Source organism: Trachypithecus francoisi, unplaced genomic scaffold, assembly GCF_009764315.1.
Source record: "Trachypithecus francoisi isolate TF-2019V2 unplaced genomic scaffold, Tfra_2.0 Lachesis_group6, whole genome shotgun sequence".
Lineage (NCBI taxonomy): Eukaryota > Metazoa > Chordata > Mammalia > Primates > Cercopithecidae > Trachypithecus > Trachypithecus francoisi.
Window position 1 is genome coordinate 73,041,521 of NW_022681471.1, and position 12,787 is coordinate 73,054,307.

Genomic DNA, 12,787 nt, shown 5'->3' on the forward strand with positions numbered 1-12,787 from the left:
GCTGTTGAAGAGAGTTAAGGAATTAGAAACTTGTATCAAATGGTTCAACTACAAACCATTATTGTCAAACTTTGGCTGAGTGGTCACCCTTGCTCAGCCATCCTTTTGTTCATGTTTTGTGAAGACTATTATCACCATCACACTCACCAGATGGCCAGCCAATGTAGAATTCAATTTCCCTCTTCACCATAAAATCTCTAACTGGCCGGGCGCGGTGGCTCACACCTGTAATCCCAGCACTTTGGGAGGCTGAGGCAGGCGAATCTCCTGAGGTCAGGAGTTTGAGACCGGCCTGACCAACATGGAAAAACCCCGTCTCTACCAAAAGTACAAAATTAACTGGGCAGGGAGGTACACGACTGTAATCCCAGCTACTCGGGAGGCTGAGGCAGAATTGCTTGAACCTGGGAGGTGGAGGTTGCAGTGAGCTGAGATCATGTCACTGCACTCCAGCCTGGGCAACAGAGCAAAACTCTGTCTCAAAAAAAAAAAAAAATATATATATAGATATATATATAACTTCTCTCTTCCTCTTTTACTCTTGTCTTTAAGGAGCTGATTCTGTCTCTACCAAGGCATTTCCAAGGTAATGTCTTTTTTTTTTGTTTTGCTTTGGTCCCACTTGGTTGTCCAGGCTGGAGTGCAGTGGTGTGATGACAGCTCATTTCGACCTCGAGCTCCTGGGCTCAAGTGATCCTCTCACCTCAGCCTCCCGAGTAGCTAAGACAGGTGCACACCACCATGCCCAGCTAATTTTTAATTTTTTTGTAGTGAGACAGGGTCTCACTACATTGCCCAGGCTGATCTTGAACTCCTGCCTCAAATGATCCTCCTGCCTCAGCCTCCCAAAGTGCTGCAATTAAAGGCACAAGCCACTATGCCCGATCAAAGGTAATGTCTTTACCACTCCACTTTTGTTATCAATCTAGTACCCCACACACATTCTTCCAGGCCTCACTCTATTTATTGGTCATCCTCCTTGTCGTTAGCAGCTAGTTTTCACTCTACTGGCGCCTTTCCCCTGTCTTAGAAACACTTTCCCTCAACTCATTTTTCTATCCTTTTAAATGATCACTCTTCTCTTTATTTTTGAGACAGGGTCTCTACTCTGTCACCCAGGCTGGAGTACAGTGCTGTGATCACAGCTTACTGCAGCCTCAATCTCTTGGGCTCAAGTCATCCTCCAACCTCAGCCTCCTGAGTGGCTGGGACTATAGGCGTGTACCACCACCCAGCTAATTTTTGTATTTCTTGTAGAGACAGGGTTTTGCCATGTTGCCCAGGCTGGTCTTGAACTCCCAGACTCAAACAATCTGCCCGCCTTGGCCTCCCAAAGTGTTGGGATTACAGGAATGAGCCACCACACCTGGCCTACTCTTCTCTTTTCCATGCTACAGTGGGAATGTTACTGAACTGGGAATTTGAACACCTGAGTTTAAATCCTAACCTAGCCACTTACTAGCTATGTAACTTTGGGCAATTCAATTCTCAGAGCGCTCGCTCCCCCTGCTTTTTTTAAATCTCTAAAATGGGGACAAGAATGTCTATTTCATGGGGTTGTTACAAGGATCAAATGGAAAAACACAAATCAAAGTGCTTTGTAAGCAGCAATACACTGTTAGCTGATAAAGAAATTGAGGCTGGGGGGGGTTGCTAAATGATGTCACATCTATTAAGTGGTAGAAATTGGATTAGTTACCCCAGGTCTGACTCCTAAGTCTAGGCTTTTTCTGCTACGGCATTTTGCTTCCATCTTTTTATGACCACTCTGTCTCTCCCAAAGACACCTCCAAGTACCTACTATGATCCAATTACTGGGTTGGGCACCAAGGGATGCAATTATATACAATGATATAATTAGGATACTGAGATACAATTAGTCAAAGTCTCTCACCTTGAGGAGTTTCAAGTCTAGAGACTGACAGATAGTTATACTGTGATAAGTAACATGAACTAAATGCCATGGTATCTGGGAGGGAAGATAATTAGGGAAAGGCTTCAAAGAGGACATAACATTTGCTTTCTCTTTTCCAGGCTCCTGTAAGTACCTGTACCTTATGGAGTTTCTTTTTTGAGACGGGGTCTTGCTCTGTTGCCCAGGCTAGAGTGCAGTGGCGCAATCTCGGCTCCTTGCAACCTCCACCTCCCGGGTTCAAGTGATTCTCCTGCCGCAGCCTCCTGAGTAGCCAGGATTACAGGCGCCTGCCACCAGGCCCAGCTAATTTTTTTGTATTTTTAGTACAGATGGGGTTTCACCATCTTGGCCAGGCTGGTCTTGAACTCCTGACCTCGTGATCTACCCACCTCAGTCTCCCAAAGTGCTGGGATTACAGGCGTGAGAGACCGCGCCCGGCTACCTTACTGAGTTTCTGATTGCTCTTTCCTTCCTCTTCCTTCTCCCTTAATTTGCCCCAAAGTTTTATCCTTGAGTTTTTTTTTCTGTCTACATGTTTTTCCTTGGCAAATTCATCTACACCAACCAAAGCAGAGGCCTCCTAAATCTTTCACATCAGTCACAAAACAGTCTCATAAACTTTACTTGCACATTTCAATCTGTCTATGGAAATGACTATCCAGTTGCCACTTTAGGACCTAAATTCAGTAAATCCAAAACTAGACTCATTACTTATCCAGCGTTCACTTCTCTATTTCTCTCAAAAGGATGGAGTTGCTGTTACTCAACCAGACTCATACTCCTCAGATATGGGAAATACAGGACATACATGAAGAAACAGGTTTTGAGAGAGAGGACACACCATTCAGGTGTTTTATGTAAGACGGCCTCAATATCTAAAGGCATGGGTTGGGGGACTTCCAGAAAGTAAATAAGGATCTGAGTAATTTGTTTTCTAACCATGTAAACTCTTCTTGCAAAAGTAGTATCTCTGATAGCTATAACTTCATTTTTTATCACTCCTTCCTATTTGAAGTACTATCATAACATGCTAACTTGTATTTCTCCCTCTGCCTTTCTTCTTTTTCACTATTTTATATACATATCACTTCTTTATGCAGAGCTGCAACCATACTCCTCTTAGCTTCTGCCAAACCAGATTATTACATGGTCTTTGAACATACTAAATATACCCTGGCTTTGGGCTTTTGTTCATCTTGTTTCTTCTGCTTGTCAACAATAAGTATTGCTTTAGTAACTTCTATATGCCAAGCTCTGGCAGGCATAACACAGTGAACAAGAAATGGCTTGTGCCCTCATAGAGTATATACTGTAGTAGGGGAGAAAGACAAAACTCAGAAAGACACATGAAATGACTGCACATAGTGCCAAGAAGGAAACAAACATGAAGCAAAGAGAGAATAATAGTTGTTAACTACTTAAAGAGACTGATCTGGAAAGGCCTGAGGAGTGATATTCAAGCTGAGACCTAGAGGATGAAGAATTAGCCATATGAAGAGCATTCTATGCAAAGAGAACTGCACACACAGAGATTCAATAGAGGACAGAGCTGGGTCTATTCAAAGAACTGAAAGACGGTCATTGTGGCTGGAGTCTAGTGAACGAGGGGAGAATGACACATGGTGAGACTGAAAAGAGGCAGGCAGCAGATCACACAAGGCCTTGGAGCTGATTTATCTATCTAGGGTGAGAAATGTTGGTAGCCTAGACTGAGGTATGATAGTGGAGATGGAGAGAAATAGAAGGATAGAAGATACCTCTTGTAGCTAGAATGGACAGGCCTTTGCTGATAGACTGGATGTGAAAATTCAGAAAAAGGGAGGAATTGAAGGTAAATCCTAGGTTTCTGGTTTAAAAACCTAAGTCAATGGTGGTACACTTACTGAGATGGCTGTGGAGGCACATTTGGGGGTTAAAAAGCCAAGGGTTCAAAGTATGACATGTCTGTGAAACACCTATGAAGGAAGGGTGTTGCAAGTATGGGTCTGAAGGTCAGGAAGAGTCTGGGCTAGTGATATGAATGTGGGAGACATTAGTATAAAGTTAAGTGTTGATATCTGTCAGGCATTTAAGAAAAACATTCAAACCAGGCAGGCCAAAGAAATGCAAATCAAAACAATAGATACTTTCTGTTTGCCCAATTGGATTGTCTTTTTTTTTCTTTTTTCTTTTTCTTTTTTTTTTTGAGATGGGGTCTCACTGTTGTCAGACCAGGCTGGAGTGCAATGGTGCGATCTCAGCTTAACCTCCACCTCCTGGGTTCCAGCAATTCTCCTTCCTCAGCCTCCCAAGAAGCTGAGATTACAGCCACTGGCCATCACGCCTGGCTAATTTTTGCATTTTTAGTAGAGATGGGGTTTTGCCATGTTGGCCAGGCTGGTCTCGAACTTCTGACCTCAGGTGATCCACCCGCCTCGGCCTCCCAAAGTGCTGGGATTACAGGCGTGAGCCACCGTGTCCGGCCACCCAATTGGATTTTCTAAGTATTAACATCCAGGACAAATGCAGTGGAACATATTCTGAAACTCTGTTATCGTGGAAAGCAACACTTTTACCATATGTCAAGAGCCTCAAAATATTCAAACACTTTGACCCAGTCACTGGCTCCAGAAATCCACCCTAAGGAACAGTGACAGATGCATTTAAAGATGTTTGCTTATAGCATTACTCAGAATAGCAAAAAACCAGTGTCTAAATATTTGATAATAACAGATTAAATAATTATGGTACAACTAGAGCATGGAACATTCAATATCATGGTTTCAAAAAACACGAGGAAATGCTCACGGTATGTCAGGTTAAAAAACAGGATAGTTACAGCATTCCAAATTTATTAGCTTAATCGCTATATGTCTGAAAGGAAACACACCAGAAAGTTAACAATAATCATCATGAGTGCTAGGATTGAGGCTTATTTTTAATTTAAAAAATATTCTTCTGTTTTGCAAACTTTCTACAATGAGCACTATTACTTTTACACTCAAGAAAATCTTTTTTTTTTTTTTTTTTTTGAGACAGGGTCTCACTCTGTCACCTAGGTTGGAATACAATGGTGCGATCACAGCTCACTGCAGCCTCAACCTCCAGGGGCTCAAGTGATCCTCCCAGCTCAGCTCAGCTTCTGGAGTAGCTGGGACTACAGGACTGTGCCACCACACCTAATTTTTTATTTTTATTTTTTGGTAGAGACAGAGTCTTACTTTGTTGTCTAGGCTGTTCTTGAACTCCTGGGCTCAAGTAATCCTCCCGCCTTGGCCTCCCAAAGTGTTGGGATTACAGGTATGAGCCACCATGCTCAGCCTAATTTCGAGTTTTAACCAGCCTGTAAGACTCGTCTCAAATACCATTTATGTTCTTTTTTTTTTTTTTTTTGAGACAGAGTCTCATTCCAATACCCAGGCTAGAGTGCAATGGTGCGATATCGGCTCACTGAGGCATCCCGGGCTCAGGTGATTTTGCTGCCTCAGCCTCCCGAGTACCTGGGATTACAGGAGTGCATCACCACTCCCAGCTTATTTTTTTTTTTTTTTTTTTGCAGAGGCGGGGTTTCACCATGTTGACCAGACTGGTCTTGAACTCCTGACCTCAAAGTGATCCACCTGCCTCAGCCTCCCAAGTGCTGGATTACAGGCGTGAGCCACCGCGCCTGGTGTCAAATGCCATTATGTTCTGAAACCTTTTCTTCATCCCTCCAACCAGATGTGACCACTCCCTCGTCTCTCTCTTGCAGTTTTTTTTTTTTGTATAATTATTTGGATACCAAACTCACTGTTTAAACTACCTATTACCTGCTGACAGGCTGCCCCCAACTACTTACAAAGGACAGGATGTTAAATTCCATTTCATATCAGTCTAGCCCATATCCTCAGTCACTCACTATCCCCTAACTTTATTATTCCTCATAGTCCTTACCAGCTGAAATTTCATTATTTACTAGCTTATTGTTTTTCTCTAGCACCAGAATAAAAGCTCCATAGCAGCACTGACTTTATCTGATTCTCTAACACCTAGAACAGCTCCTGGCACACAGGAAGGAATTAATAAATATTTTTGAATAAATGAATCATCTTCAGCTCTCTAGACCAAGCCTCTCCTCTGAGCTTCAGACTAACATATACCTCTACTTATCTCCTAGGCACCTTAAACTCAACATGTTTCAATACTAACTTCATACTCTCCCCTTCCCCCATCTTCTCTTCTTCCTCTTTCCCCATCTCAATAAATTTCACAGCCATCCACCTAAATCAGAAACATGACATCTTTCTTTGCTGCTTCCTTCTATCCCACCTTCCACAACCAATTGATCACTAGGTTTCCTGTAGATTCAACCCTCCTAAATATATTCCCCCATCCCTCTACCATTGCAATAGTAAACCCCAGTCACCTTTGTGACTTAACTGGGTCTAATCTTTTCCCTCATTGTTTCCTAACTGCTGTTAGAGTGTACTAGTTAAAATGCAAATGTGATCATGCTACTATTTGAAAAGAAACAGCCAGGGCGCAGCAGCTCACACCTGTAATCCCAGCACTTTGGGAGCCCGAGGCAGACCAGCCTGGCCAACATGGCAAAACCCCATCTCTACTAAAAATACAAAAAGTAGCCGGGCGTGGTGGCAGGTGCCTGTAATCCCAGCTACTCGAGAGGCTGAGGCAGGAGAATTGCTTGAACCCAGGAGGTGGAGATTGCAGTGAGCCGAGATCACGCCACTGCACTCCAGCTTGGGTGACAAGAGCAAAACTCTGTATCAAAAAAAAAAAAGAAAAAAGAAACAGAACTCTTCAGTGGATCTCAGTCACCAACCAGAGTAAGCTCTTTGGCATGTCCTATCTGATAGCAGCTGACATTTACAGAATACTCACCATGTGCCAGATATTGTGCTGTTTTATGTGCTTTTTCCCATTTGTGCTTATTAACCCTGAGGTAGGTACACATGTGTTCTCAACTTAAAACGGGCTACATCCCAATAAATCCATCATAAATTGAAAATATGGGAAGTTGAAAACACATTTAATACACCTTATTGAACATCACAGCTTAGCCTAGTTTACCTTCAACATGCTCAGAACACTTATATTAGCGTACAGTTGGGCAAAATCATCTAACACAAGGCCTATTTTATAATAAAGAGTTGAATAATTCATGTAATTTATTGATGTTCCCCTGAATGTGTATTGCTTCTGCACCAATATAAAGTCAAAAAATTCTAAGACAACCCATCGCAAATTGGGGACCATCTGTACCATTATTATTTAGATTTCACATATGAGGAAAGCTGAGGCTCAGTGGGTTAAATAACTTCCCCAGGCCGGGCGCGGTGGCTCAAGCCTGTAATCCCAGCACTTGGGAGGCCGAGACGGCGGATCACGAGGTCAGGAGATCGAGACCATCCTGGCTAACACGGTGAAACCCCGTCTCTACTAAAAATACAAAACTAGCCGGGCGAGGTGGCAGGCGCCTGTAGTCCCAGCTACTCGGAGGCTGAGGCAGGAGAATGGCGTAAACCCGGGAGGCGGAGCTTGCAGTGAGCTGAGATCCAGCCACTGCACTCCAGTCCTGGCGACAGAGCGAGACTCCGCCTCAAAAAAAAAAAAAAAAAAAAAAAAAATCCCCAAAGTCCAACAACATTCATAAGTAAAGCTGGGTCTCAAACCCAGTCTCTCACTCTACGACCCATGCTCTTAGCCGCAAATAATAGTTGACTTTGAGTGTTTACTGTGTCAAACATTGTGCTAACTGCTTTATATATATTTCTCTTTTAATCCTCAAAAACCACTTTATAAAGAAGGACCTATTATTATCTGAATTTTGCAGCTGGGGAAATTCAGGTAGTGAAAGATTAAATAACTTGCCAAAAATCAGTGATTAATCACAGCGGTCGAGCTGGGATTCAAACACCTTATCAAGTTCTCAGCAACAAGTTTCTCTTCACGTTCCTCACATCCCAGGCTCTCCTTGATGTGGACCCTACAACATTCTTCAGTATCATTCCTTCCCCCTTACCACCACCCTCTTTGTGTTCTACCATCACCTAATTGCTTATAGCTGCTGTTTTTGTCCTACACATCTCCACCCACCACTGTTTCTTTAACGCCTCTGTGGCTTTACTAAGGCTATTACATACTCTGCTGGCTAATGTCCTCCTCTCCTCTTCCTCTGGATATTCCTATTTACCCTTAAAGAACTAAGCACAGGAGTCACCTCTTCGAGGGAGCTTTCTCCTCTCTCCTGCTCCCTTTGGTTAGGTGCCCCTCCTGTTCTGCTCTCATAGTACCTTGTACAACCCTCCATAACATCAGTGTATATTGATATTCTGTTTCTATGCCCTTTTTCCTCACCAGATTGTATGCTCCTCCAAGGCACGGACCACTCATACTCACACAAACACCTATATACTTTGTATCCCCAGTGCCTAGCATAGTTCCTAGACAGCATGACCACCCATTAAATGTTGTTTAAAAAACAAACAACAACAAAAAAAACCTAAGAAAGTAAGCAACTTTTCCAAGATCACACAATGAAGCTGTGCCAGGACTAAGATGAGTTCAGGATGTTACACATCTACTCCAGCAGTCTGAACAGAGCTCCTCAACCAGGGACCATAAAATGGCCTAGCTTTGTCTTCCAGAGACATCTACCCCACTGTACCATGTGAACATTGCTATGAGGATGTGGAAAAGGTTGGGAGACACTCTGCTAAATTACATTGCTGCTGTTGGCAATCATAAGGTAGTAGGGGTCTGATAGGTAAGTATAATCATCTCAACAAAAGCAGAGGCTTCTTGAAAAACTCAGGAAAGTTTGCTCTCCCCAGGGCCTATGCTCAATAAGAACCAAGAAAGTGACACACACCATTCTGGCCCCCCACCAACCGCCAAGGAAGCATGCTCCCGAAAAGCACTGCCATTGTGCAGCCCTCATATTATAGCTATTGACTCACCTCTTTATTTTAGCCTGTCTTTGAGATGCCATAGCAACGAGGCTAGGATAAGCCATGGAAGAATTGGCAGTGTGATTTTCAGCTGAGTTGTTCTTGGTTTTGGGCAGCTCAAACTCTGCCACATGGTAGCAATGGCACTGAGTTAAGTAGTTCATAAAGTGTTCTCGAGCCCGCTGCAAATGATCTAGACGCTTGCTGGGGTTGACTTGTTTCATGGTGAGGGCTCCTTGAAATGCTGGCACCAACAGGTACTTCAGGTCGGTGGAAGCAATCTCTTCCAAATCTTCATTTCGGCTGGAAGAGCAAAAAGGAGGCAGTGAAGCCTGGCTAGGCATTAAAATTGTGGCCCTTGGCTCCTGGGGGACGGAGTGGGAGGCTGGGCTGGGAGTGGAGCAGAGGGAGGAGGCACGGGTAACAGCGCCCAGTTTCACTTAATGAAAGTGGCTGAGGGCTCACACCCAATGCCTTGCAATCAGCAGACACTAGGGAGCAGAGTCGTGGGATATCAACCATCTGGGAAGAGAGGTGGGGAATGTAAACAATGTACACAAGATCGCAGTGGTAAGTAGGAACGAAAGGTTCTCACTACTAAAGGTCCCCTCCACTCAGACGCAATGGCTCCACCCTTGGTAACCATTATTACCTTCGTTCTCAGCCATTATTACTATCTTCCCCCATACCTGAACAAGTCTAGCTGCGATAACATTTCGGCAGCCTTCTCAAAGAGGTCCAGGCCCTTGAACACCTTCTCCTGGACTATCCGGGAACCGGCAGGTTCAGTCGCTACTTCTACTTCGTCCAGTAACTGTTTGCCCGTTTCGAACAGCTCGGGGAGCCGCGGCAGCTGTAACTCGTCCTCAGCAGCCATCTTGGGGAGAGAGGAACCCGGAAGATCTCCTTCCCGGGGTCAAAGGCACCTTGATAAAGAAGAACTGGGCGACCGCGGACAAAACCGGAAGAGGCACCTCATTGGTCCAGTAGCTTCACTGTTACCGAAGCATCAAAGGACTTCCGGGAGCCGCCGTTCGCCGGCCCTGGCAACCGTTTCCATAGACTCATTTTATGAGGCAGCCTATTACAAGTCGTAGGCATCTGTTAAAAACAAACAAACAAGCGAAACCCTAGGCGCTGTTTTACCATGAGTCCTCGTCGCCGACACGGGGCTGAGAAGTTCTGTGGGCTCTGAAGCCCGGGTGTGGCGAGGCTGAATTCGGAGCGCGAGGAGTGCGGACGAGCGAGTGCGCTTTAGGAGCCGGTCAGGCGCGCCCCTTACCTCGCGAGTAGCTCCTCGATTGAGGAGTCCAGGGACTCCAGCCGCCGCGCCACTCCCACGGTTTGAAGATCCCGTCGCTTGAGCGCGAAGTGCAAGTAGCGCCCCCCTGCGGCTTCCGTCCACCCACCAACTGGAGCTCCGGGTTCCTCCCAGCCAATCCTCTCCCGTCCTCTTCCCCCTTCACACCACACACGCCTACGACCCGGGGTCCAGTGGAGCCCCCCTCAGCAAGATTGGTAACCTGCAACTCCGGTCACCGCACAGCCGGCTTCCCTTCGTGAACTTAGTTCCTATGTCAAATGTTATTTCTGTGCAACCTTCCTTGTCTCCCCACCGCCTTCCATCCTGTGCCCTTCAGCCGCCAAGTCTGGGTTTCTTCTCTGCATCTCTATCGTGGCACCTACCACACTGTATAATTGCTAGTGACTTACAAATCTCTCCTATCACAATGAATTTGACTCATCTTTGCACCACTCTGGGTAGCTGAGTACTCAGTATCAGTCATTATCTGAATAAAAAAAAAGTGATCAGTTTGGAAAGCAGCCCAGTTATGCAGAACTGCATTGTTCAGTAGGTAGTTACTAGCTGCATGTGGCTACTAAGCACTTGAAAGTGGCTATTTTGAATCGAGATGTGCTGCAAGTGTAAAAAAACCCCAGATTTCAAAGACATTAAAAAAAAAAAGAATGAAAAATGTCAATACTTTTTACAGGGACTACATGTTGAAATGATAGTCTTTTGGATATATTGGATTAAATATGTTATTAGAATTAATTGTACTTGTTTCTTTTCACTTTGTAAATGTGCCTGCCAGATAATTTAAAACTATATTTGTAGCTCCCATTATATTTCTACTGGACAGAACTGATGAAAAATATAATTTCAGGACTTCAAAGAAGGGACATCATTGTTTTGAACAAAGCAGTATAAATACATACTGATTACCTTAGGATGCAGCCTGAATTGTCCTAGGAGATTTAAGTAGCAGGCACACTGTCTAACCCTGAATATAAACTTTTAAACTAGTATTTTAAACTACATATAGTTGAGAAGAGAAAAGCTTCATTAAAAAACAACTAGAGGGCAATATAGGACAGTATAAAATAGGTGATATGTTGTACTGCACAGGCTGTTGGAAAACCAAGAAAGGGCAAGTCTTGGTTCTATGCTAGGAGTAGTTCAGAAGGCTTCTTAGACATGACATGCAGTCATATAGAAGAATGTCAACGTTTAAAGGGAACCCCCAAAATCGGAGGAAAAACTTGAGACCAGAAAGGTTAAGGGACTTGCCCAGGCAGTTTGTGACAAAGTCAGTGACTTCTGAGTTCAATTGTTTCTACTCCATTAGCCTTCAGTTGGGTAGGATTTAGAAAGATGAAGACCTTTAATGTGGGACAGATTGAAGCCCCAAACTAGAACAGTGCTTCCTAAGAGGGAGAGGAGACTGTGGCACACGTGCAGGTTGAAAAAGCTTCCCAGGTGATTCTAATAAACCTTCCCTTGCAACCCCTGCTTTATAAACTAAGAAGGAAGTGAGACTTGGCGAATTACCTATTTGGTTTATCTGGCACCTCTAGTAACTCTAGTAAACTGACCTTTCAGGGTCAGGCTCGGCAGGGAATATAAAGAAGAAAAAGATAGTATTTGTGGAAGAGACTTAGAAGTGTAGTAATTGTGAGAGTAAAGATAATTTGCTTCTCTGCATTTGCTTGGATTAAAACATGTCTTTACTGTTACTTAAGAGGAAAAAAATATGCAGAATCTTAATTTGGTCTTAAGCTTTGTAAGCCATTTTTATGGCTTTCAAAATTAGTCTTTTTTTTTTTTTTTTTTTTTTTGAGACAGGGTCTCACTCTGCCACCCAGGCTGGAGTGCTGGAGTGCAATGGCACGATCTCGGGTCATTGCAAACTCCGCCTCCTGGACTCAAGTGATCCTCTCCCCTCAAGCCCCCCAAGTAGCTGGGACTACAGGTGCAAGCCCCCACTTCTGGCTAATTTTTGTATTTTTTTGTAGAGGCGGGGTTTCGCCATGTTGCCCAGGCTGGTCTCAAACTCCTGAGGTCAAGCGATCCACCCGCTTCACTGTCCCGAGTGTTGGGATTACAGATGTGATTCACTGTGCCCAACCAAAATGACAGTCTTTATGGGGGATGCCATTATTTTTAGAGTACCTGTTATATATTAGAATTGTCATTTTAAGCATAGCATTTCATCTTATTTGAAAGAATACCAAGATTAAAAAGTGGTTAGAAAAAAAGGAATAATGGCCGGGCGTGGTGGCTCATGCCTGTAATCCCAGTACTTTGGGAGGCCGAGGTGGGCAACTCACCTGAGGTCAGGAGCTCGAGACCAGCCTAGCCAACATGGTGAAACACCGTCTCTACTAAGCATACAAAAGTTAGCTGGGCTTGGTGGCGCCGGCCTGTAATCCCAGTTACTCAGGAGGCTGAGACAGGAGAATCGCTTAAACCCGGGAGGCGGAGGCTGCAGGGAGCCGAGATCATACCACTGCACTCCAGCCTGAGCGACAGAGTGAGACTCTGTCTCAAAAAAAAAAAAAAAAAAAGAAAAAAGAATAATAAAAACGAGTCGTTTGCTGTGTTTTGTGTGTAAACATTTTATCACATTAACTCCTATTGTGCATGGGAGATTTTTAAAAA

General features: G+C 44.2%; 1 protein-coding gene across 2 annotated transcripts in view; it reads right to left on the reverse strand.

Moving 5' to 3' along the window:
* IGBP1 (immunoglobulin binding protein 1) overlaps positions 1-10,214 on the reverse strand; it is a 34,715-nt gene extending 24,501 nt beyond the window's left edge. Inside the window, exons 1-3 of one of the 2 annotated variants that reach the window (XM_033200899.1) lie at positions 10,127-10,214; positions 9,534-9,945; positions 8,854-9,147 (exon numbers count right to left, since the gene is read on the reverse strand). In XM_033200899.1, coding sequence (XP_033056790.1) covers positions 8,854-9,147; positions 9,534-9,721 — 482 coding nt within the window. In that variant the 5' untranslated portion in view covers positions 9,722-9,945; positions 10,127-10,214. Of the gene's footprint in view, positions 1-8,853; positions 9,148-9,533 lie in introns of both variants that reach the window. The other variant, XM_033200900.1, reaches the window with a different exon arrangement.
* Between the last annotated feature and the right edge of the window lie 2,573 nt (positions 10,215-12,787).